This window comes from Orcinus orca, chromosome 3 (assembly GCF_937001465.1).
Source record: "Orcinus orca chromosome 3, mOrcOrc1.1, whole genome shotgun sequence".
Taxonomy (NCBI): Eukaryota; Metazoa; Chordata; class Mammalia; order Artiodactyla; family Delphinidae; genus Orcinus; species Orcinus orca.
In genome coordinates, this window is record NC_064561.1 from 93,642,551 (window position 1) to 93,669,807 (window position 27,257).

The 27,257-nt window shown below is 37.8% G+C and overlaps 1 protein-coding gene across 11 annotated transcripts in view; it reads left to right on the forward strand.

The window, feature by feature from the left end:
• APC (APC regulator of WNT signaling pathway) overlaps positions 1-27,257 on the forward strand; it is a 141,143-nt gene that overhangs the window by 102,909 nt on the left and 10,977 nt on the right. For 4 of the 11 annotated variants that reach the window (XM_049707480.1, XM_049707483.1, XM_049707481.1 and 1 more), the window contains 7 exons: positions 10,215-10,313; positions 12,788-13,166; positions 14,863-14,958; positions 20,049-20,188; positions 20,763-20,840; positions 21,130-21,246; positions 26,049-26,263. In XM_049707480.1, coding sequence (XP_049563437.1) covers positions 10,215-10,313; positions 12,788-13,166; positions 14,863-14,958; positions 20,049-20,188; positions 20,763-20,840; positions 21,130-21,246; positions 26,049-26,263 — 1,124 coding nt within the window. Of the gene's footprint in view, positions 1-10,214; positions 10,314-12,787; positions 13,167-14,862; positions 14,959-16,238; positions 16,293-20,012; positions 20,189-20,762; positions 20,841-21,129; positions 21,247-26,048; positions 26,264-27,257 lie in introns of all 11 variants that reach the window. The other 7 variants (XM_049707478.1, XM_049707479.1, XM_049707482.1 and 4 more) reach the window with 3 other exon arrangements.

Consider the following 27,257-nt stretch of genomic DNA (forward strand, 5'->3'; position numbering starts at 1 on the left):
TCTGGCTCCTTCCCAGCGTGTTAGCTTTATGTCACACTTTGCTCTCAGCACTTCTGCTGCGCTGAGCTTTCAGGACCTCACCTTTCCTGGGCTTTCTCCTCTGCAGCCTGTGCACCGTCTGCTCCTGTTCCATGTAGTGCTCTTCTCATCGCACTTCACTCAGTTAACATCGGTTTATATGTGTCTGAGCTTAAGCATGACTTTCTCAAGAGGCTTGAACTGTTCACATCCCGTTGTTAAAGGCTGTCCTAGCTTGTTCTTCTCCTTTGCAGACCACATTTGCAGTTTTATGTTTATTTCTGTGATTATTTCTCTTTTCCCCAGTAGACTGTAAGCTCCAGAAGGGCAAAGATCCTTCCCAGTTTTATCCATTTTTATATCCCCACAATCCCTGATAAATAGTAGATAACAACAATAAATACATGTAGGTTGGAAGGAATGACTAACATCCCTTCTAGAAATAAGGTTTCTTGACCTGTGATTAATCTCCGCTAGAAGTTAAATGAAAAGAGAAAGCTAAAAGTAAATTATACAGATCAGATCCCTGTTTGCTTAGTATATAACTGTGTGTGTAATTCATTTATGAATTGATCCTCAGCTTTTCTGTTTAATGTTTAGAACCAGATCTCCAGTGATATAACCAGTAAGTAGTAATGAACTTCAACAAAGAGTGGGAAAGAGAGAAAATGGTAGGAGGACCTTTTTTGCTGCTAGTAATGTGTTTTTAAACATTTTATTATGGAAAATTTCAAATATATACAGAGGCAGACAGAATAATATAGTAATCTACATGTACCCTATCTACTTGCCCTCCCATTTTATTTTTGGAAAAGATCCTAGACATCATTTCTTGCATAAATACTTCACTGTGTATTTCCAAAAGATAAGAACACATTTTGGGGGGACTTCCCTGGTGGTGCAGTGGTTAAGATTCTGTGTTCCCAGTGCGAGGGGCTTGGGTTCAATCCCTGGTCAGGGAACTAGATCCCACACGCATGCCACAACTAAGGAGCCCGTGTGCTGCAACGAAGACCTGGCACAACCAAATACATTTTTTTTAAAAAGGAATACTTTTTTTTAATTGAAGTATGGTTGATTTACAATATTGTTAGTTCCAGGTGTACAGCAAAGTGATTCAGTTATACATATATTTTTTTCCAATTCTTTTCCCTTATAGGTTATTACAAGAAATTGAATATAGTTCCCTGTGCTATACAGTAAATTCTTGTTGTTTATCTAATTTATATATGTGGAGGTGTGTATCTGTTAATCTCATACTCCTGTTTCATCCCTCCCTCCCTTTCCCCTTTGGTAACCATAAGTTTGTTTTCTGTGTCTAAGATTACTTTTTTTAAAATTGAAGTATAGCTGATTTACATTAGTTAGTTTCAACTGTACAGCAAAGTGATTCAGTAATTTTTTTTCCAGATTATTTGTATCTGTTAATCCCATACCATTAATCTGTCCTTTTCTCCTTCCCCTGTGATAACCGTAAGTTTGTTTTCTGCGTCTATGAGTCTGTTTCTGTTTTGTATATAGATTCATTTGTATTATTTTTTAGATTCCCCCATATAAGTGATATCATATAATATTTGTCTTTCTCTGTCTGACTTGCCTAACTTAGTATGATATTCTCTAGGTCCATGCATGTTGCTGCAGGTGGCAGTATTTCATTCTTTTTTGTGGCTGAATAAAATTCCATTGTATCTTCTTAAACTGATCATCTGTTGATGGGCACTTGGGTCGTTTCCATGTCTTGGCTATTGTAAATAGTGCTGCTGTGAACATTGGGGTGTATGTATCTTTTTGAATTAGAGCTTTCCTCTTTTCTGGATTTATGCCCAGGAGTGAGATTGCTGGATCATATGGTAGCTCTATTTTTAGCTTTTTAAGGAACCTCCATACTGTTTTTCACAGTGGCCGTACCAATTAACACTCCCACTAACAGTGTAGGAGGGCTCCCTTTTCTCCACATTCTTTCCAGACTTTTTAATGATGGCCATTCTGACAGGTGTGAGGTGATACCTCATTGTGGTTTTGATTTGCATTTCTCTAATAATTAGCAATGTTGATCATCTTTTCATGTGCTTGTTGGTCATCTGTATGTCTTCTTTGGAGGAATGTCTGTTTAGGTCTTCTGTCCATCTTTTGATTGGGTTGTCTGTTTTTTTGATATTAAGTTGTATGAGTTGTTTGTACATTTTGGATATTAACCCTTTGTCAGTCGCATCATTTGTGCATATATTTTCTCCCAGTCCGTAGGTTGTCTTTGTTTTGTTGATGGGTTTTTTGTTTTTTGGTTTTTCTTTGCTGTGTGAAAGCTTTTACGTTTGATTAGGTCCCATTTGATTATTTTTGCTTTTATTTCTTTTGCCTTGGGAGACTGATCTAAGAAAATATTGCTATAATTTATGTCTGAGAATGTTTGCCTATGTCTTCTTCTAGGAGTTTTATGGTGTCATGTCTTGTATTTAGGTCTTTAAACCAATTTGAGTTTATGGTGTGATGGAGTGTTCTAACTTCTTTGATTTACATGTAGCTGTCCAGCTTTCTGAACACCACTTGATGAAGAGACTGTCTTTTCTCCATTGTGTATTCTTGCCTCCTTTGTCGAAGATTAATTGACTGTAGGTGTGTGGGTTTATTTCTGGGCTCTTTATTTTGTTCCGTTGGTCTATATGTCTGGTTTTGTGCAAACACCATACTGTTTTGATTACTGTAGCTTTGTAGTATTGTCTGAAGTCCCAAAGCAATCTACAAGATTTAATGCAATTCCTATCAAAATGCCCATGACACTTTTCACAGAACTAGAACAAATAATACTAAAATTTATATGGAACCACAAAAGACCCAGAATTGCTAAAGCAATCCTGGGGAAAAAGGACAAAGAACAGTTTTTTAAAATACATAACTATAGTGCCATTATTACACTACCAAAGAAATTAACAGTAATTCCTTAGTAGCATCAGATATCTAGTCAGTATTCAAATTTGCAATTGTTTCATGAATGTCATAATTTTTCAGTTTATTAGACTTGGGCCAGATAAGGTTCGTGCACAGAGATTGGTTAATATGTCTTTGAAGCCTCTTTTAATCTATAGGTTTCCTCTTTGTCTCTCAGTTTTTTGCTATGTTTGTTGACTAACCAAAGTTATTTGTTTTCTAGTGTTTTCCATAGTCTGGATTTTGCTGATAACATCTCCATGGTGAAGTTTGACATGATCCTCTATCTTCTGTATTTCCTATAAATTGGTATTTAGATCTAGAGATGTGATCAGATTTGGTTTCAAGGCCCCCCCCCCCAACTTTTTTTTGGACAAGACTTTTTCATAGATGGCATTGTGGTCTTCCATCAGGAAGCACAAAATGTCTGGTTGTCTCTATTTTGTGGTATTAACAGCCATTGATACTTAATGCCTAGCTCCATTAATTCATTAGGGGTTACAGAATTAGCTGTAGTATTTCTGTATAGAGAAACATCTCCTTATCTACTGTTTGACTACTTCCAGATACAGTTTGTATGAAAAAAGGCAAGGCAAGGGGAGTGGTTGCTTCTTCCCCCTCTCATTGTCAGATTTCATGGTGAGTTGGAGACTGTTGCTACCTTTATGGTGAACCCTTTTGAGTCACTTTGTAAAGTGAGCAAGCAGAGGATAGAAGAGGGGTTCCAACCCAGCAAGTGTAATTGAAATTGACTGTATCCCAGTTGTGCTAATTTAACTGCCAGGCATAGTCCTTCTAGAGTCACTCAGCAAACATTTGAGTGCCTGTAATGGCAATGGATATTTAAGGGTGAATAAAGGGGAATCAGAAGATAGATGCTTGATTCTAATATGTAGTGAAAAGGAATTGTATTTACTTGGAGGGGTCCCCTCCAGGCAATTCATCTTATCCCCACCTCTCTGCTCCTTAGCCCATTTTTCACTCTGCTGTTAACTTTCTCCCCCAGCCCTTTTACCTGAAAGATAATATAAAACTCATCACTGTTCAGGAACTGTTTACTAAGGATCTGCATTATGCCAAGGCTGTTCTGAACCCTCGGGTGTGGTGGTGGGCTAGGTAGATGCTACCTTGTCCTCAAGAAACTTATCATCTAGAAGTAAGACAAATGAGCATTTTCCACAAAGTGTGTTAAGTACTATGAAAGGGCAAGTACGTAGCGCTACAGCACTTAACCTAGTGTTAGGGTGATTTTCATCCTAGAGGAAGTTACAAATTAATTTATTCTGACACCGTAATAATGATTGGGTAAAGTAGGTACAGTAGTCTAGGTGAAAGACGATGGTGGCCTGGGAGTTAGGGAAGAATTGATAGATGTGAGAGAGTCATTTGGTCAGCAAATATCTGAGTATCTGAGAGGATTTAGAAACTATAATCCATAAGGGTTAGTGTCAGATGCGAGGGCTGAGGAGGAAGGAGAAGTCAGGAATGACTTCAGGTTTTTGTCATAGGCAGCTACAAGGATGGTGATGCATTTCAGTGCTAACACTAGATGAGGAACAAGTTTGTGAAGGAAAATAATCTAGTTTCAAAAATGTTAAGTTTCAAGATGTTCATTCTGAGACAATGAAGCAGAAATGTCAAGTAGGCTATTAGATAGTGGGTTTGGAATCAAAGGGAAGGGTGAAAAATGTGATAATTCAAGGTATGGGAGATTTTTATATCCCCTGTGATTATAGAACGAGAAGATGAAGACCTGGGCTAAAAAAATCCCAAAGCAAGGGAATAACATTGTTGTTCCAAAAGAGGAAATAGTTAACAATATCCACCATTGACTGTAAGGACTTGAAAATTTTCCTTTAGGTTTCACCAAGAAAAGAACTTCAGGGCTTCCCTGGTGGCGTAGTGGTTGAGAGTCCACCTGCCGATGCAGGGGACACGGGTTCGTGCCCCGGTCCGGGAAGATCCCACATGCCGCGAAGCGGCTGGGCCCGTGAGCCATGGCCGCTGAGTCTGCGCGTCCGGAGCCTGTGCTCCACAACGGGAGAGGCCACAGCAGTGAGAGGCCCGCGTACCGCGAAAAAAAAAAAAAAAAAAAAAACTTCAGTGCAGTTCTTGGCAAGAGCCGTTTCATTGGCTTTCTTCTCTACCATGTGATATTGGAGTGAGTTGAGGTTTAAATTGGAAGGTTAAAAAGTAGAAGAGAGCAATTTTAGCTAATTCAAAAAGCCTGAGTGTGAACTGCCCAAGAGAGAAAAGGCCATTAACTGACACAGTAGAGATTTGAGAGATTATTTTTCTTTTTATAAAATAGGAGAGATAAGCATATTTGAATGGTAATGGGAAGGAGCCAGTAGAGAAAAAGATTGAAGGTCCAAAAGAGCAAAGAGAAATGGGGAGGGAAAGGATCCAGAGCACACATGAAGGGACGGGCCTTAGGCAGCAGAAGGGGTGCCTCTGAAGCAATAGCAGGAGAAGATGGAGATGGGTGTGGAGGCAGGTAATTTTGTCAGTTTGGTGGCAGCAAGTTTGAGGAAGTTTTGTCTGACGGCTTCTGTTTCTCTGTAAATTAGAAGGTAAAATTATTTGTGGTAAAGGAGACATATCCAAAATAGCCACTGTGAGCAAAGAAGGGAGAGCTGACTTGGGAAACACAAGGATTACAGATGGAGGACTAAGGGCCCAGGTGTATTGGTGACCATAAATGTTATATGGGCAGTACCCTGGAGAATTGTGCGATATTCTCACATGCTCAAATTTCTCAAATACTGCTCAGCAGTCCATATTAGGGTGTAGAGAAAACAGGCAGTTGGATTCATCTACAATTGCAATGTTTCCAGGCAGGTGGGATGGAATAGCCATGGGGCAAAGATATTGAAAACTGACAAGAGAATTACGGAAGTGATGGACCACGAAAAATTTCAAGGTGGAGTATGTAGAGACATCCATGCACTGGACATTCCAATCATTTTAAAGACACTTTCTTGGGGAAGGTTAAAGGAGATTGCCAGAAGAATAGGTTTTCAGAGTTACCACAAGATAACTAAATGCATTATTCAGAGATGGTACATTTTAGGGTGATGGAAATGGTCTAGGATACAGCCATAGATGTCAGTGACTAAAATGGAGTAGAGGAGAAAAACATCACTGAAGATACCAGAGAACTGAGAGACCACGGTTTTGAATGGGGCGTAAGTTACCCAGAATGGTGGCAGTAATTGAAGTAGAAGGAGGCCAGTGACCCTTGTGCCAAAGTTGTTTAATGATTGAAGACAGTGATTGGGTGGTTAGTAGGTGATAGCACTGGGGAAAGGGAAAAGTGATTATAACACAAGGAGATTTGGGGCTATTACCGGAAGGTGGAGAAATAATAGTTTCAAAGTGATGTTGAAGAGTGAGGAAAACATAGGCTTATGCTACCTCCTGACGCCAAAGTACATGGGATATTGGAGAGAGGGCTGCAGGGGGAGGTGGTGTCCAATAAGAGCTAGGTTTCAGTTAATGAAATGAAAGGAGCATTATGTGAAAAGTTGAGGAGGTGTGGGTATTTATGGAGCATGGAACCTAAATTTCACAAGGAAGTTTGGATAGGAAAGAAAATAGTAGGAAATAGTGTCTCACACACGTTTTAAGGCTGAGACTGGGAAATGATATGTTTTTGGACTTATTATGTTTTTGAACACTGAGCAAGGCTGATTTAGTGGATGTAAAATATGGCTGATTTAATAGGTCTTGAGTTTGAGAGAGAGTTAATGACGCTCATTTCTTCAGAATTTAGTCATGAGTTGGGTGGGAAATACTTCTTAGGAAGGTACCATTTCTTGCAGGTTACCATTTCTCTGGTTCCTCTGAAAGGTGTCGGTGCAGGCGTAGCCATAATAAAAGGGCCCAGGAAAGATTCTCAGGGCTCGAGTTCTAGGCCTATAGGTAGTGTGGGTATGGGAATGTTCTCTTGGAATCTCCTTATAGGAAATGCATCTGGATTTCTAGGTAGAGAGTTTGGGAGAACAGAGCGGTGAGTGTCCCAAAATCAAGGAGCTGTATAGAAAGGTACGGAGACTAAAGCTTAAAGATGATTTGGTATCTACACTGAAAGGAATGTCCGGAACATGTTTTAGTGTGGACATGGGTTTTCCCTTGTTTCGTAGTTTAACCTCTTATTTCTCTTTTGTTTCAAACAATGTGTTAATTATCTATTGCTGCTTGACAATTTTAGCAAAATCAGCAAACATTTATTGTTGTTTCTGTAGGTCAGGAATCCTGGTGCAGCTTAGCTGAGTGCCTCTGGTTCAGGGTCTCTCACAGGCTGCAGTCACGGTGTTAGCTGGGGCCGCAGTCATTTCAAGACTTGACTCGGGGAAGATGTGCTTCTAAGCTCACTCATATGGCTGTTGGCAGGCCTCATGTCCTCAGGCTGTTGGCCAGTGATATCATGTCCTTGCCACCAGGGTCTCTACAAAGGGCGTTTCACAACGTAGCATCTGGCCTCCCTCAGAGAGCACAAGAGAGGGCCCAGGATGGAAGCCACAGTCTTCGTAACCTTATCTTGGAAGTGACTTCTCATCACGTCTGCAGCAGTCTGTTCACTAGAAGCCATTCACTAAATCTAGCCCACAGTCAAAGGCAGGGCGATTACATAAGGGTGTGAATACCAGGAAACAAGGATCGTTAGGGATTGTGTTAGATCCTCACTACCAGAAACAGTAAAAATATTTAGGTATCCTCAAAGACGGTATGTTTGGAACTTCCCTGGTGGTGCAGTGGTTAAGAATCCACCTGCCAATGCAGGGGACACAGGTTTGAGGCCTGGTCCACGAAGATCCCACATGCCATGGAGCAACTAAGCCCGCACACCACAACTACTGAGCCTGCACTCTAGAGCCCGTGAGCCACAACAAAGACAAGCCACTGCAATGAGAAGCCTGTGCACCACAATGAAGAACAGCCCCTGCTTGCCACCACTAGAGAAAGCCTGCGCACAGCAATGAAGACCCAACATGGCCAAAAATAAATAAATTGATTAATTAATTTTTTTAAAAAAAAAGACAGTATGTTTGCTTCAGGATAAGGAGCCATTCCCCTTCTACTGTAGAACAAGAGAGGCCCCTTGCCTAAGTGTTCTTAAAAAGCCCCCTGACTATTCTCTTTACCTTGAGTCTTGGTCCCTCAACTCCATCTTCTTTATTGCAATCAGAATAAGCTCTTTATCTCCAAATCAATCAGTGAATCAGATTCTGTCTCTCTCTCTTTCTCTCCCTCTCTCCCTCTCTCCCTCTCCCTCTCCCTCTCCCTCTCCCTCTCTCTCTCTCTCTCTCTCTCTCTCTCTCTCCCCCCCTCTCTCTCTCTCTCTCTCTCTCACTCACTCACTCACTCACTCACACACACACACACACACACACACACACACACACACACAGGTTCTTTCTGACCTTTGCTTATGCTTCTGCCTCGTCTGGGCTGCCCTGTGGCTAACTCTCCTCCTTTTTATTATCTAAACTCTTCCTTGTAGTTTAAAATCAGATAGCACTTTACTCTGTACTCCCAAGACTGAGTATATGCCATTCCTGTGTGTGCGTGTGGCCTCTGTCAAAGCACTTACTACTGTATATTTATTTACATGTTGAGCAACCTGTCTAGAGTCTGTGTGCGGTGAGGATGGGACTATCTTATTCACTTATATCCCTCGTGACTAGCACTGTACCGAGAAAGTAGCAAGAGCTCAGTAAATGTTTGTTGTTTTGTTGCATGTGAGTTGAAATACCATTATAGAAGCACCCAGTAGCTAGTGGCAGTGGGAAGAGTTGCCGGATGTCTACCTCTGCTGCCTGTTCTCCCTACCCTGAGGGGTACTAACCTGCTGCTCCAAATTGAGAAGTATCCCTAGAGGACTAACCAGCATAAAGCATCCAGACCCACAGAAGGAGTAGAGACTAGAAAGGGTAGCCACTCTGAGACTCTGTTCTAGTATTCTTAATCTAACCCTAGATTTCCCTACGTGGGTGTGAATAAGTGGGTCTTCATGCTTTTATATGGGGAGACATAAAAAAGACCTCTCAAGTTGCAACTTCTTAAAATCATCTTTACTGAGGAAAGACTAACATACTCATTTTAAATATACAGTTAAATGAATTTCACGTTTACAGTTTTTTTCTACAGTTACATTTACAAATGTAATTTTCTCTTAAAACTTTTTTTTTTAATAGCCATTCTGACAGGTGTGAAGTGATATCTGGTTTTGATTTGTATTTCTGTAATAACTGGTGACGTTGGGCATCTTTTCATGTGCCTGTATGTCTTCTTTGGAGAAATGTCTATTCAGGTCTTCAGGTCATTTTTTGATTGGGTTGTTTGTTTTTTTGATAGAGTCATATGAGCTGTTTATATACTTTGGATATTAATCCCTTGTCGGTCACATCATTTGCAAATGTTTTCTCCCATTCTGTAGGTTGTCTTTTGTTTTGTCTGTGGTTTCCATTGCCATGCAAAAGCTTTTAAGTTTAGTTGGGTTCCATTTGTTTATTTTTGCTTTTATTTCCTTTGCCTTAGGAGACAGATCCAAAAAAATATTACTACAATTTATGTCAGAGAGTATTCTGCCTATATTCTTTTCTAGCATGCTTTCCATATTTATCCCTTTACACAGACTCTTCCATCATTTTTCCAAAATCCAAGGCCTACCTTTAAGTATAACTTATCTTATTCAGTCTTTAATAGTTCTTAAGCAAGTAGTTATTTCTTTCTGTTTTCCCTCAGTATTTTATGCATTATTCTTACTAAGTGCTCATGATATCTCAGTGCAATTATTTATTTTTTCATGCCTTTCTCCAATAGAGGTTTCAAGCAAGTCTTTTTTCTACTCTGAGCTCCTGGAGAACTTGGTCTGTACAAAATTTACAGTTAGTTTTGTGGTAATTTAGAGCATTTCGTCACTCATTGGAGCTTTCTACCAATCAATTTATATTTAACTGAATGTAGTTTCATGCCTTTTGATTTGTGAAAGAATATTACTCTTAGAATTTCTGCAGTGTTCGGTTACTTCCACATTGTACTTTAACTGTCTTTTGCAACAGTCTTTTTTTCCTTCAGTGTTTCTCTAAACTCTACTTAAGTTTATAGGTAAAAATATTCATTTTGAGCAGTTATAATGTTCACACTTTTAATGGTATGTTTAGCTGTTTACCCTAACGACAGTTCATTTGGAGTACCTTAACATGAAGTTAGCTGTATTTATCTATAATCTAAATTATACTGTCTATAATTTGCTTAATTTCTAGGGTTCAACTGCACGAATAGATCACGAAACAGCCAGTGTTTTGAGTTCTAGCAGCACACATTCTGCTCCTCGAAGGCTGACAAGTCATCTGGGAACCAAGGTAATAGATTATAAGCACTGAGCACTCCCTGTGACTTATGCCTCTGTGCCTTGCCTGCAGTGGCACACACCTCCGCTTCCCAGCCCACCGCAAAATGACCGTCAGAGTCCTAGCCAGCCTTCAGAAATCTTCTTGGGCTTTCCTTCTTTACAAAACATTTTCTGATTTCCAGGGTCCTCTCACCTCCCCATGCAGTCTGTCTACCTCCTTTGAATCACTACAGTTGGAGCACAGGGACTGTTTTTTATCCTTTGCAGCATCGAGCACAGAATCTGCACATAATGAGTGTTTAATAAATACTTAGTGGATGGAAAAATTATTGAAATTGAATGTTATCCTATTCACTGCTGATAAGTGAGTTTTCTTAGGGTCTCGTAGATGTTAGTAAATATTTTGGGGGACTTGAGAATAGTATGTTTGAAAAGAAAATAATTATTTTATTATTGTTAAAGCCAGAGGCTTTACTATTATATGAACAAAGATGAAATTCTAATATTACTAAGCAGTATATTTTCAGTTAAATCTAAATAATTCCACTAGTTGTTTTCACAGCATACTCTACATAGTCTTTCTTTACTTTAATAATATAGTGGCTCTTAGGAAAAGCATTACTGAAATAACTAATGTTGATTTAAGAAGTGAATTTTAGAGTATCAATGGTATTGTTAATATGAAACTTAATCCTTTTAATAACTCACAATAGTTACTACTTGGGACCGCTAGGATGCCAGTAACTGCTGGGAGTTGTATGTTTATTATCTCATCTTCTCGAAAACCCTTTGAGGTATTCTTGCCCCTCTTTTTAAAATGAGAATACTGAAGCCAAAAAAAGATTCAGACAGCTGTCATGTAAATAAATTGGAATTCAACCCCAGATCTGTCCAACATCAACAAGTAGTTTTCACTATAAAGAAAATGTTTAATATTCAACAGTACTATTGCATGAAAACTGGCAGCTAGAATACCATTTCCTTTTGAAGTGATTTATGCATGATAATATTAAGACCTTACTACATTTTTGAATGCCAGTTACTGTGCCATACATGTGTTATTTTATTTAATCTTCACAAAGAAAACCCTATTGGGTAAATTTTGCAGCTGAGACAACTGGGCCTCAGAGAATTCAAATAACTTGGTCGTGTCACACAACTCACTTGTAAATGGTGGAGTCAGAATTTGAAAGACTATCCACAGTTCTGTACTGCCTTCCTAATAAAACTTTCATATCTAAGAGTAGTGTGTGTCTACACATTTAGAGTAGAGTTTCTCAGCCTCAGCATTACTGGCTGGATAATTCCTCATTGCATTGTGGGATGTTTAGCAGCATCCCTGGTCTTTTCCTACTAGATGCCCGAAGCTTTTCCTCCTGCAGTGTGACCGCCAAAAATGTCTCCAAGACGTTGCCGAAAGTGTCTCAGCGTGGCTAAAATTGCCCCTGGTTAAGAACCACTAATTTACAGATATGATACATTTATGTAATAGCCTCTACTTTTATGTAATATCTCTCACTTTAAAATGAGGTTGATCACAGTGCAGGATAACTGGGTACTGTTTCCTGTTTCTAATCTGCTTCTAAGTAAATTCTTAGAATTTATGGTCAGGGAGTAATTGATGCTTACCAGCTGCTTTTAAAAAGAAATTGAATAAGAATCCTTTGTATCCCTGTATGATCAGAGCATTCTTCTTTTTATAACAAAATATGTTTACATGTATAAGGGAGAAATCACAACTTTAACAATATTATACAGTAAGTCCCCTACATATGAACCGTCAAGTTGTGAACTTTCAAAGATGCGAATGTATTGTAAACCTATTACAGTATAGTACTGAATACCAATTGTGTTTGTTGGGTCCCTGGGCTAGCTTTGTTGGACTTATGAACAAATTGGACTTGTGAACGTGCTCTCAGAATGGAATTTGTTCATATGTAGGGGACTTACTGTACTTATAATCTGGTGAGGGTTAGCAATTGCTGAGAGCTAGTACTTAGTAAATAATAATTGCTGAAAAATATTTTCTCTTTATTGATTATGGTTGTAGATTAAAAATTAAAATTTTAAATTGTGTAAAGAATTTAGATAAACCACATTTCTGACTCTGTGTGTGTGTTGGTGGGGGTGGGTATGTGTGGTGCGGGGGGAGATGTGTGAGAGAGAGAAATCAGTTGATTGTCATTCATCATAATCAGTGGATTATCACCAGCTGATCCAGACAAACAGCAATTTAGGTTTATGCAAGAACCTACTTTCTCTTTTTCAACACTATGTACTACCACTACTAATATTTACTCATAAACAAGTTGGTGATGATTATATTATATGGATTTTGAAATAACGCTCATTACCTCATCCTGGAAAGGGGTTTTTGTTTTTGTTTTTAATGAGTTACAATAAATATCCCATTCATCACTTCATTGGTGTTGGCTTTTGGATATTAAAGTCATAATTTTGTTTCTAAACTCATTTGGCCCACAGGTGGAAATGGTGTATTCATTGTTGTCAATGCTTGGTACTCATGATAAGGATGATATGTCACGAACTTTGCTAGCTATGTCTAGCTCCCAAGACAGCTGTATATCCATGCGACAGTCTGGATGTCTTCCTCTCCTCATCCAGCTTTTACATGGCAATGACAAAGACTCTGTGTTGTTGGGAAATTCCCGGGGCAGTAAAGAGGCTCGGGCCAGGGCCAGTGCAGCACTCCACAACATCATTCACTCACAGCCTGATGACAAGAGAGGCAGGCGTGAAATCCGAGTCCTTCATCTTTTGGAACAGATACGAGCTTACTGTGAAACCTGTTGGGAGTGGCAGGAAGCCCATGAACAAGGCATGGACCAGGACAAAAATCCAAGTATGTTCCGTGTGGTGCATGTTACAAAGCAAATGTAAAAGTTTTTGAAATGAAAACTTTAAATTAGGATGGTGTCTTTATGAATAGGCCTGGGAAATTCATATTAGCCATCTACACTGCTGACATAGTTTAAAGCTTAATTTCTCTAGAAAAAGTTAGCAAAGGAAAATGTTATGTGTACTACAGTGCAACCACAAAAGAACAGAAAATCAAGACAGAGTCATAGCATAGCAGATCTAGAAAGAACTTGAGCGATTATGTCCTCCATCTCTTGAGATTAAGCTCAAGAAAGTGACTTTACAAAAGTTCCTTCAGCTGTTAGTGACCAACCCATAATCTCTTACATTTGCATATCACTCTACTCAGTGGATACAGAGCTGTGTTATATATGTTATTTGATCCTTACAACAACCTTGTGAAGTAGGAAGGGAAGATATCATCTCCATTTTACAGATGAAGAAACTGAGGCTCAGAGAGGCTAAAAGACTTGCCTGTGGCCTCACAGCTAGTGGGTGGTGGAGCCAGGATCAGAGGTCAGATCTCCTGACTCTCAGCCCAGTGCTCTTCCTACTGCACCATCCTGCTTCAGGCCATGGGGCCCCAGTTGCTGGGGTGATCAGCCTCCCAGCTCTTTGCTCAGGGAGAAACTCTTGGCCACCAGCCCCTCTCCCTCAGGAGCAGGGAACATGGGAGTTGGGACCTTTGGGGACATAACTTAATTCATTCCTGTAGCAAGAACCAAAAGCAGTAAGTATATAAGGTAAGACCTTCCTTTCACCTGATAAGAACACACACATGCGCACACACACATGACAAAGGACTATTGTATCAGTATCTTGATTTCGGGAATAGGAGAAAGAGTGATGATGAGAACATGATCTATAAAGATTTAGCAGATTTTTTTTTAGGTAGGTATAAAAGTGAATTTATTTAAAATTTAATAGTTTTCAAGAATAGAGTACAGCAGAAATGTCCTTTATATCTATTTGTCCTAGGGATGAGGAGAACTATAAGATGCTTTACTGGAAGAACATTGTCCTCTGGATTGTTTTCTTTGTCCACAATTATATAATGACTCGCATTTTGTGCTTTTAATACCTACTCTCAGAAAAGTTAAATAGAATAAATATTATTACTTCTGAAAAATAGACTTGCTTTTTAAATTTTTATTTCAAGTAACAGTTTTGAAACTTTGTGCATAGTATTAAATGTACAGGTACATTTTCTTGGACACCTTGTCTATAAATTTTTGTTTACTATCTGGTATCTGTATAGTAAGCTTTCTATACTAGGTTTATACTAGGTTTCTCTACTACATTTGTATACAGCCACATGCCTTTAAGTTTAAATAGAGATTGTAAATAAAAAGTTTTATACCAAAATGTTTCTATTGCTTCATATAGCCAATATAATTTTTAAGTTATTATTTGAATTATAGCATAAACCTGCATGGGACCAGCAGACTTGGTCAAAGGCTGATGAGAGGTAGACATTTTTGTGGAACCAAGAAAAACCCTTACGTTTTCCTTTCCATGTTTGTAGTATATATTCATCTCTTTAGCAAATACTTGTTGATTCACTAAACTGCTATGCATTAGGGATGTATTAGTGAGCCCTGAGTATTTTTTAAGTATAATAAACGTCACTACTTTTGAGAAAACAAAGCATTATGGTTTATGTCAATTTTATCTTTCAGTGCCAGCTCCTGTTGAACATCAAATCTGTCCTGCTGTGTGTGTTCTAATGAAACTTTCGTTTGATGAGGAGCATAGACACGCGATGAATGAACTTGGTAAGACAAAATGTTTCTCAATGCCATAGAAGAATACTAAAGATTTTTCATCATTGTTGAATTAGGATATAAGGCCACTAACTTTTATTACCATCTGCTTCCTCCTTGTAGCAAATGACTATACTCTGGTTTCCAGGGGAGACAATGTCCTAAGTGGCAGAAACTGCTACCCTTGTAACCTAACTTGGATTTTTAAAATCTTAGCCAAAGGTTGGAAAAAATACTAAACGGTCCATTCTTGCCCCTATCGTCAAGGTAGACCCTGGGTGACAGTTGATGGGGAGGGTAATTTGAATTGTTTTGAGACGTGAGGCTACGTAATTATTCTTGAACTCAGTCACTTCTGAAAGACTTCAGAAGGAATTATTAAGGTTCTCATTTATCTTCATGGTTATCTGTACTTTACTGGATTTTCATGATAAGCAGCGTGGTATCTCTGAAACTGATTAATACGGAAAAGCATTATGCTCTGATTTATGTTAGAAACATTCCATTAATTGTGGAAGGGTTACTCTTAGGTATGTGTTCTCACATACTCTAAACCTTATATAACCTGCATTTGTGCCCCCCATTTTTCATGTAATGGTTTTTCTTTGATTTCTAGGTTCATTTTGCACATGTGGTATTTATAAGTTGCATCATGCTGAGCCATCTCATGTGAACTGGATCGCTCTAGTCGTGCCACAAGCAAGAACCATACACTGAGTTTCCATCTTAGTGTAGCTGTGCCCTTGCTTTTTGTGCCGGTTATGTTACATTTCATTCAAGCCCCCACTGTGTATTCCTGCCACCCCTCATCATTATCATTCATCACTTATCTTCAAAGTGACAAAGTCATGACACTCTTAAACACAGAGAACCTGAACGGCCAAAAATGAGTGTTGTCTCCTTCAGAGTCATCACTTTGGGAGGCTGTGTACTTTGTGATTTCCGCCTGCCCTCCAGCCATGCTTTTCTTCCCACAGGCCCTAGCAGTCGGCCCACTTGATTCTCTTTCCTTCCCCCATGCCCCCAGCCTCCTGTGAAACTGAGTACGAGCTTATGAGTTCTCCCCTCCTCAGTACTGCCTCAGCATTGGTGAAATTTTAAGTTTGGGTGTTTTTTTTAACGCTAGTAATAATGGGGAAAATAATGAATCAACGGGAAAACGAATCCAATTTTAAGCTCCCGCAAACGTTTTTATAAATGTTCCAATGAACTATAGACTAGGACTGACACATTAATCATCTGAATTTCCAAGTAAAATCTAGACTCAGTATTTGTTCCTCTTCCTTCTTCAGGTAGGAAGGCTACCCGGGGCATTTCATCACAGGAGCTAGGGCAGGGGCTTTCAGGTGAGGAGCAGGATGGGGCCTCTGGGGGTGTGACTGCTGGGGGTGTAGCCACAGGGGATTACCTTCTTCTCACTCCTAGCCTCTGAATTTGCATTGGAGCACAAGAAGGACCAAGGTGTGTGGACCGTGGGGAGATGGATTAAGACAGCACAAGGGATCTGACAGTGAGGAATAAGGAGGAAAGAAGTCCCAAGTGGATGAAGGGAAATTTCTAAGCCCAGTCAGCTAGGACCGTCATTTGTACATAGAAGAAAATTCTTACAACTATTAGGGTCATTTAAGTTTGCACCTATTAGTATTGCAAGTTTTAGACCATAGTATCAGTAATGTATACATTTATGAATTCCCAGCTCTGTCCCAGAAACTGTGCTAGGCACTAGGTATAAAAATGATTAAGATGTGGTCCTGACTTTCAAGGAATTCATAGTTAATTTGCATTAGTGTTTCCCAAACTAGATCATAATGATCACCAGAGGCAGTTGTCAAACCATGTATTTCTCTGGCCCGTGCGTGGTAAGCAAGCTTAGTAAAGTAGAATCTCCGGAGGAGGGAACCTAGGAATCAAACCTAATAAGTGGCCCAGGTGATTCTTATGATCGGGAAATTTTGTGAAACACCAATATATAGAATATTGATGCTGAGCCCCTAATATTTATTTTAGAATGAGGCGTTTCATGCTAATGGTGACTATCTAAACCAAGTAAAAGAAAAGTAATATACTTTTTAAAAATTAAGTATCATCTTTCTATTATCTCTTTTTGATAAGTTTAAATTAAGGATTTTGTTAAATGTCACCTGAAGCTATTGATCCTCTACTATCTGTAAGGTTATGAGATACCATAGGAGATAGTATTTGGTTCATCTGGACCACTATTCTCTAACATAGACACCAAGAAAATGTGGAAGGTGTGTTCATGACCTTTGCATTACCTTGAAACATCCTAATATTTCTTAGGACAACCTATTTTTTATTGTATTGCTCATGAATTCACATCATATTTTTGTGAATCCATTTATAGTTTTAATGTATAGATTCTTTGCCTGAAAATTCACTGAAGGTTTTCTTTTTACCTGCCTGAAGTCATAAAGGTCTCTCTCTTCTATCTGATACACTAAATTTTACTGAATGTCCTTTTTTTCATTAGCCGTGTTCTTCATGGTTTTATTGGCATTGACCAAATCCTTCTTTAATCTTTGTTTTTAGAATCAAGTCCTAAGATTTTTGGGTTTTCCATACAAAAGTAGTCAGGTGCCTTCTTGGGATTTTCTTTAGATCATTTCGCCTTTCTCAAAACAGTATCACAGATACTGCTGTGCCAGGCAGGATTTTATGTAGGCATGAAGCATAGTATGTTTTGTTTTGGCTTTGATCGTCTGCTTTATAATCCTCAACATTTTGGTGATCTCCTCAGTACACAAGGCCACTGTCTTCAGGTCAACAATGACTCCCAGATCTGTTTCCTGGGTCAAAACTCTCAGTTCTTTTACTGGTGGTTCCTTCTTCTTTACCGAAGTAATAAATAGTGGAATTTTTTGAAGCTCTGTACTAGGCTTTCTTCCACTCTCCCTGGGCAGTATCCTCTACTCCATGGCTTCAATTACAGTGTTTTGCAAATTCACAGCTTAATCCAAGTTCTCTCTCCTGAGATTTACACACATTTTTCAAACTGCTCATTCGACATCTTCACCTAGATGATTTTTCAGACATTTCTGACTCAGCTGACAGAAACTGAGTTTGTTGTCTCCTCCATCCCCAAATCTCTGTCTATTCCAGGGTTCCTTTTCTCAGAAAATGGCATTCCAGTCAACCCACTTGCTGAAGCCAGAATCTTAGAAGACATCCACGAGTCTATTCCTTATCCCCTATGTCTCGTAAATGCTTTAATTCTGGTTCTTAAATACATCACTGCTCTTAAATATATCACTGGTTCTTAAATACATCACTACTCTTAAATATATCACTGCTCTTCGTTTTATCCCCACCCCAAGCAAGCCTCTGTCATCTCTCCCGTTCTCCCATAGTTTGTCTTACTTGTCCCCCCACTTCCAATCATAATCCATTCTGCAGCCTACAGTCATAGGAATCTGTTTAGAACATACATCTAATTATTCCTTCCCCTGCCTTAAATCCTTGGTGAGGCACACAAAGTCTTGCATAATCTGGCCTCTACCCATTTTTGTAGCCTCACCTGTGACCCTCTCCTTGTTGCTGTATATTTCAGGCCCAGCAGTCCTTGCACATGCTGTTTCATCTGCCTGAAATGCTTACTTATTGTTTCTGCCCCACCCTTTTTAGATATTTGTTCATCCTTTAAGTCTCAAGTTAAACATTATTTCCTCGGCCATTTTCTTGATCCTCCCAATCTAGGTTAAGTTCACCTGTTACCTTGCCCTGTGCTTCTGCACAATCCAGTACACTTAAATTAGTTGTTCAGTGGCTGTCTCTGCTCTAATCTGTAAGCTCCATAAAGACATCGGCTGTTTTTTTCGTTGGTTGTTTATCTTCCCATCATCATGGGTGGATGGAGGAAAATCTTCCTAAATACGGTTTGGATTTCCCTTAACCAAATTAATTTTTACTTACAAACTCATCTGTCATTGGTGCTAGTTATAAAGATTTACACAAATGTTCCAAGAGTTAAATCCCTTGGCCTGGCATTCTTGACCCAAGATAGAACTTGGTCTATTTTGCAGACTTGCTGATTCATCTACATACTGACCCTTCTAGATCATTTACAAAAATGTACCGATCCTCTTTCAGATTAATGACCTGATTGTTCAGACTTACAGTATCCAAGAATTGCCTGTTTATATTCATCTTCTCTTTTTCTGTCTAAGCCACTTCTCTGACAAAAGAATGTCTCCAGTCCCATGATGATTAATATTGATGATGAATAATATTTTGAATAACCTCCATATGCATTTTTATTTTTCTTTTTATTTACTCCCTCACCATTTTGCTTCACCTTTTGTCTTTTTGTTTTGTTTTGTCTTTTTACCACCCCTTCCTTTATGTCTTTTCCTTTCCTTTCCCTTCATTTTCCTCCTTGCCTTCCTACTGCTGACCACTGTGGGCGTTGTTAAGTATACCCATTGGTGGGAATCAAGGGGAAAGAAAATACTAAATGCTAGTATTGGTATTTGACACTTCATGAGTATCAAAGAAAAGTAAGAATTAAAAAAGTAAAAATTAAAAATGGTTTTATAGAGCTTAGTAATAAGTTGAATAGGTAATTCTTTTTCATAAAACAAATAAGCTTTGCTTCATGCACAGTTTCATTGAGAAGTTTTAGTATTCCTAAGGATACTGAAAATTATTTGGGAGATAAAAGTATATTCAAGTGATTAGGCCACAGTGTGTGACAATGAAGAGTGTTTGTAAAGTCCTAATAATAAAAATAAGTTACCTTTTTCTGCTTACATTCAGGAAGACCTAGTGTTAGAAAATAGCCTTCTTCATCCGTGACAAGATACAGTGTATGTGCAGTAAATAGAGTATAATGTTCATTTCACTCAGTAAGGCAAGGGGCTGGAGGGTGGAGAAACTGGCAGAAAATGGAATAGTTGTCACTTGTACTTTATAAGTATATTACACAAAAGTCCTTTATAATATTATCTGTAGCTTGTAATTCTAAAGACAAAATTAAATTTATATATTCTCATTCTTTGAGATTTTTTCCTAATAATTTATAAACTTGGTACTCATTTGTTTTATTTTAGATTATTATCTTTCTCCTCTTGCCCTTTTTAAATTAGGGGGACTACAGGCCATTGCAGAATTATTGCAAGTGGACTGTGAAATGTATGGACTTACTAATGACCACTACAGTATTACCTTAAGACGATATGCAGGAATGGCTTTGACAAACTTGACTTTCGGAGATGTAGCCAACAAGGTATGTTTTATAAGATCCATTTCTTATGATATCTCTGGTGTGAGTTATTTTACTTTCATACAAACTGCTTTTCACTGACTCTCTTTTTGTCACTCTCCTCATTAAACACTGACCAACAAAAACCTGTACTTCATACCTCACTGCATATCCTTACTCATTTGGTTGTCTTATGCCTAAACAAAGGCAAAAGATGGAACACAGTAGTGGATTTATGTGATCACATTTAAAATACTATTCCTGGGAATGATAGCAAAAATCTGGAAATCTTGATGATTGGTGCAAGTGTTATACACGTGTTGGTTCCATCCAAATAAAAGACTTTAAAACCCTTTGCTTATTGTTTCTTATCATTTATTCACTTTATTTTTCCGGTTTGCCAAGAAAAGAACAAATACCAAAGGATTAGGAGGGTATTTGTCTTTCATTTATGTAATCTGGTTCTAGTTCTTTTATGAGTAAAACATTAGTTAGGATTGAAATGAGACGATTGAAACTGGATTTGAAGTTTAGTCAAAAATAAAGCATGGCTCCAGGTTGCCTTATTATTGACCCTCTGCAATATTTGATTTTACAGGCTACACTATGCTCTATGAAAGGCTGCATGAGAGCACTTGTGGCCCAACTAAAATCTGAAAGTGAGGACTTACAGCAGGTACTACTTAGAATTTCAAATGTTTTTCTTGGCTGTTAGTGGGTTAATACCCTGATTTAGATTAATTTAAGCTGTGGCTCACTGTTTAGCATCTCATGTTTAAATTGTGGCTACATTAACACCAAAATAGAGGAAAATAATTATATTGTAGGAATTCCTTTTGGCACTATATTAGCATTTAGAAGAAATTTATTTATTGATATATTTCTACTCTTAACATTACGAACAAGAAAGCAACTAGTATGAATAATTTTATAAATAAATTATTCTAAAATTGATTTATTTGCAGGTTATTGCAAGTGTTTTGAGGAATCTGTCTTGGAGAGCAGATGTAAATAGTAAAAAGACTTTGCGTGAAGTTGGAAGTGTGAAAGCATTGATGGAATGTGCTTTGGAAGTGAAAAAGGTACCTTTGAAAACATTTAGTATTACAATAGGGATTTCATCTTGGGATACTTTTTTGCTGCCATCTCCCACTCCTGAGACTCACTAATTTCTGACCCTCTTATCTTACCTATCCCTAGACTTAGACTGCTCCAAACTCCTAAAGTATTAAGCCAGAAAAGATTGTACAAGGTAGCCTAGTATAAGTCAGGGTTTTTCAGACTCAGCACTGTTGACATCTTGCACCAGATAAGTCTTTGTTTTGGAGGACTGATCTGTGCCTTGTAGGATGTTTAGCAGCCTCCCTGGCCTTTGCACAGTAGATGCCAGTGCACCTTCCCCTCAGTCATAACAATCAGAAATATCTCCACATATTACCAGATGTCCTCTGTAAAGGAAAAGGGACACAGTCACCCTCCGTTGCCAATCACTGGTGTTGAGTGTTAACTATTTGCTGCCCAAATCTCAATCTACCTGAGTCCTCAAATTCTGATAGTCACCCTGTCAAGAGGTAATCAGACCCAAAGGTGAGAAATCCCTCAAATAATAATTTGTTTACAGAAGGAAATAATCTCCAGATAGTGTATCTACTTCAGAAACTAAGCAAATTTTTTTTAAATTTGAGAGGAACTAAGCAAGTCTTTTTAGCTAATCTGAATTTCCTTTCACCCAACCAGTCCTCCTTGATCCAGAGCCTACATATTTTTCTCTTCAAAATTTCCTTTTCAGAGAAGGAAGAGTCTGGGGATGTTTTGTTTGTTTACTTATGTATTTTTTCTAAATTATTTTATACCTGAAAATCCCAAGAAAATCAACTGAAAAATTGTTAGAAATAGGTATTCAACTAAATAACTGGATATAAAGTTAATATTCAAAGGTGGTCAAAAGTTACAAACTTCCAGTTATAAGATAAATAAGTACTAGGGATGTAATATACAGTATGATAAATCTTATTAACACTGCTGTATCATTATATATGAAAATTGTTGAGAGTAAATCCTGAGTTCTCATCACAAGGAAAAAAAATTTTTTCTATTTCTTTAATTTTGTGTATGTATGAGATGATAGATGTTCAGTAAACTTATTGTGGTAATCATTTCATGATGTTTGTAAGTCAAATCATTATACTTTAAACAGTGTTACATGTCAACTATATCTCAAAACTGGGAAAAAAAGGTAATACTCAAATATACTTAGGGTCTGCATAAAGATACCTTTAAAACACTACCGAATCAGCAGAACACTTGTACTCACACTGCAGAAAAGAAGATACGTGAATAGCCAATAAGCACTTGAAAAGATACTCAACATTGTTAATCATCAGGAAAATACAAATTACAACTACGAGATACCATTAAAGATATTACATTGGTTAAAATTTAAAATATTGGCCAAGTGTTGTCAAGGATGTTAAGTAGCTGGAATTCTCACACACTGCTGGCGGGAATGTTACGTGGCGTACAGGCATACCTTGCTTTATTGCACTTTGCAGATATTACATTTTTTATAAATTGAAGGTTTGTGGCAACCCTGCATTAAGCAAGTCTATCGATGCCATTTTTCCAACAGCATTATTTTTCAGTTAAGGTATGTACATTTTTTTATACGTAATGCTATCGGACACTTAATAGACTACAGTATAGTGTAAACATAACTTTTATATGCACTACAGTATAGTGTAAACATAACTTTTATATGCACACCAAAAAAAAAATGATGTGACTTGGCTTTACTGCAATGGTCTGGAATCAAACCTGCAATATCTCTGAGGTATGCCTATCTAACTTTAGAGAACATTTGGCAGTGTTTTAAAATTAAACATTTACCTACCATGCAACCTGGCCACCCAGGAGAAACAAAAACTTAAATTCACACAAAGACTTACGGATATTCACAGAAAGATTATTTGTGATAGCCAAAAACTAAAAATAACGCAAATGTCCATCAATAGGTAAATGGGTAAACAAATTGTGGAATACAATTTGGCTATTAAAAAAAAAAAAAAGAATGACCTATTGATACATTCAATAATCTACAATGACAGGAATCAGAACAGCGGTTGCCTGGGGTTGGGGTTGGATTACGGGTGGCATGAGGAAAGTGGAGGGAGTGATATGAATGTTATCTTGGTATACACACACATCAAAAATGATCAGATTGCACACTTGAAATATGTGCAGTTTATTGTTCTCTAATTATACCTTAATAAAATTATACCAAAAAATTAGCCCCATGTACACTTAATTTAAGACTCCTTTCTTATCAAGCTTGTGTGTTTTCAGAAAGATTTAATGTATTTGTAGGTATTATGGGAACTTGTATTGCTGCTGAATAGCTCATTATTTTATTGTCGCTCAAGGACCTCAAAGATCTACATACAAACTAATTGCTACAAATGAAGAAAGTTAGATTAAAAGACACATCCTACTGAGAAGCGTAAGAGAAGACCATAATAAATGGAAAGACATAGCCTGTTCTTGTAAAGGAAGAGTAGTTTAAAGACCATTTCTCCCTAAATTCATCTATAAATTTTTAATGCAAGGCCCAATCTTGGAAAAAGTAGCCCATCAGAAATTTATAATATCCAGTTCTGGTTTGGGCCTGCTCTGGTTAGCAGTATTAGAATTTATTTTTTCCCTCTTTTTCTACATTCAGTGCAGCCGTCATTATGAACGTTCTTATTCTCTTTTTTAATTTGTCATCTCTTCCTTGTCAACTTCATTTACTACTAATGACCACAAGAACCAAAACTACCTTCCATGTTCCCCACGTAGTGCATCATTTTACCATCATTCGCTGGCTCTTACTCTTCTACACAGCAGAATCTTTCCTTCACCTGCACTCTGTGCCCTAAGCGTGGCTATTTACTCAAAGCTGTTAGTCCCTTATTCTTGTCTTCTATATCTTCTCTACTGGGTGTAGAGAAGTCGGCTTTTTTATGTTTCAGCTATCTGTAAGAAGCCCAATATTTTGAAAATGAAAGCAAAAATCGTCTGTTGCTTCTTCTAACTTCTGCAGTGTTCCTCTTTTTCCTGTAAGAACCAAAACCCTGAACATGTAGTCACTTGCTTCATTTCTTTTTTTTTTTTTTTTACTTGCTTCATTTCTTAACTGGCCATACCTTCTTCAGTCCTTTCTAATATATTGCTTCTAACAAAATCTAGACTTATAGATTAACTAGGGTATTTCTTTTCTGCCTACACCTATATTTGATACTTTTTGATCACATTCCTTACTGAATCTCTTCCCTTTGTTTTTACCACCTGTACTTCCAACATCTAATCATTTCTCCTTGTCTCCTTTAACTATAAAGCTTCTTTGAAACAAGACCCTTGGCCCTCTACATGTAGTCTTGAAGAACAACTTCTATGTTCCTACCTTCAAGTCTCACTTCTAGGTCAGTTGTAAGTTTAGCTCACTCCTCTAAACTCTTGCCATTTTTTTCTGTTCTCAGGATACTTTGAATGTCCCACCTTTACCTTATTCACAATATAATTAAAATTGAGCTCTTAGCCTTTTCACATCTTCAGTGGTGAAAGCACTTCTTCCCTGCTTCCTGCTAAGTAGTATCTAAACCTGCTCCTACATTGTTTTATTCATTTAATAACTTGATGAAGAGAATACAATGGCTAGTTCCTTATTGGGTTAGGCCCAAAATGTTTGCCATGACATTCAGGGCCTTCTTTTACCTCTCTGACCTTACTTCCCACAATGCCCCAGCATGGACTTTGACTTCCTCTGTGTCTTCTTTCTGTTCTTTAGTCCTCCCTTGCTTATTTCCACTTCCATGCCTTTCCTCCTTCTACTTCCCCTGCCTTTCCTCCTACTTCCCCTGCCTTCTCTCTGAATGTACATGTCTTTTCTTCTGCAGAGCTGCTCTCCTCCATGACATATTTTACTTATTTTATTAAATTCAGATGGCAATAATCTTTCCATTAGAGCCCTTGGTTTCAAGTATGATTTTGCATTCTTTTTTCCCCAGAGTAAACAGTTAGCACCTTCAAAGCAAGTATCAGTTGCTATGTTTTCTGGAGTGCCTCTACTTGTGATAGGCACAGAGTAGATCTCTAATGAATGTTTGTTTGTTCCCTGATTGATTTGTAGTAAGAAGAAAGACTGACATCAGGATCATGGCAAGTTTTGACCAAATATCCTTAATTGTATACTCAGAGTATTTTCTGTGGCATTTATAATTTGTCAGTTTACTGTGATACTGTATACCAGGGAGTTCTGGTTTTTCAATTACTTTGTTTCTTTGGGGATTTTAAGAAATTGGAGTTTTTCTAGTATGCTTTCTTTTTAATAAGTTACATTGTTACTTTTGAATCAACCACACATAAATATATATGTGTGTTTTTATACAAATAAGATTGCACATACTCCTCTGCAGCTTGCTCTTTTCATTTAACGATACATCTAGATATCTTTCCATATCGGCATGTAGAGGGCTTTTTCTAGCTTCTGTTGTCCTGAAAATGCTATCTTTTCAGAATGCACATCAGTTCTGTTTCATATTCTAATATAAGCTCTTGTGAGATATGCGTGCACCATCTAAACACTTAGAATAAAGTTCATAAAGGTCATTATTTTAATATTGCGTTCTGCTTGTTTCATGGGGATATCACTGTCTTAAGTCCGATTTGGTATTTTATGAAAGTTTTTCTAAATGAGGAGTTCCTAATACTTTACCCGTGAAGGATGGGCAGCAGGGAAGATTTAAAGAGGGGGGGAAAAAAAAAAAGCTTCCTCAATAGAGTAAACATAGACGTTATAAGAAGGAAATTCCAACTCTAATTAGATGACACATATTCTGTTTCTTGATAGGAATCAACCCTCAAAAGCGTATTGAGTGCCTTATGGAATTTGTCAGCACACTGCACTGAGAATAAAGCTGATATATGTGCCGTAGATGGTGCGCTTGCATTTTTGGTTGGCACTCTCACTTACCGGAGCCAGACAAATACTTTAGCTATTATTGAAAGTGGAGGTGGGATATTACGGAATGTGTCCAGCTTGATAGCTACGAATGAGGACCACAGGTAAATACAGGGTTTTATATTACTTTTAAATGAAATTGTAAGATTCATACTCTCAGAAAGACTCAACTGTAAGCAGTGTTTTGTGTAATTATGCAAGTTCTAAGCCAAATTACATTTATGACAATGAAAATATAACTATTAATTCCTGATTTATTCATTAACATATTTATTCTAATACAAGTTCATAGTATCATAAAGATGTCTAGAAATAAATGATACTTGAGAGGTATAACCCATGTGTAGAAGAAAAAATGAAAGTCATAAATATTACAGAGAAGAAAATCCTTTCCTGTATGTTAGCATGGCTTAAACGAATATGAGGTTTATAAAAAACAAAACCTTGTGGTTATGATCCAGAGAGTACAATGGTTCACATTTTTCTAGTGGTGCCATAACATCAATAATGATAATATTTTTCAGCCAACCACCATTCATCCAATCTGTTAGAGCTGTGAGGCCTAAGAGGCACCTCAGGTACAAGGCACATATCTTCAGAACTTGAGCTCTGTATTATCTCAACAAAAATATGGGTATCTTTCACAGCATATTTATTTATTTTATCCTGTATTGTTCCTCTCTCATTTTCAAAAAGACTATGAGGTACCTTTAGTAAAAGGGCTTTGAAAAGAATGTAAACATCTTTTCTTTAAGTTTTTGATGCACCAGCTACAAGCCTTACAGCCTTTCTTCTGTTCATAGAAGACCTCTTAGACTCAGTAAGCACTCAGGTGTCTACTGGACTGCTAGAGAGCCGCCATGGTAAAGCTTACTGCACCCTTGCCTATCAGTTTTAAAGCCCACCAGTGCCAACCGTGCTGTCATTAAACTTCATTTTACCATGCCTTAAACAAGCCATAGCTCTTTCAGATCCTAACATTCATTATGCTGACTCTTAACTCTTGTTTTTATAGTTAATGTTTTGAAAACTTTTCTTTCACTTTATTTTTAGAAATAACGACTATACACAATTTGCCCGAGAACACTTTTAAGGGGG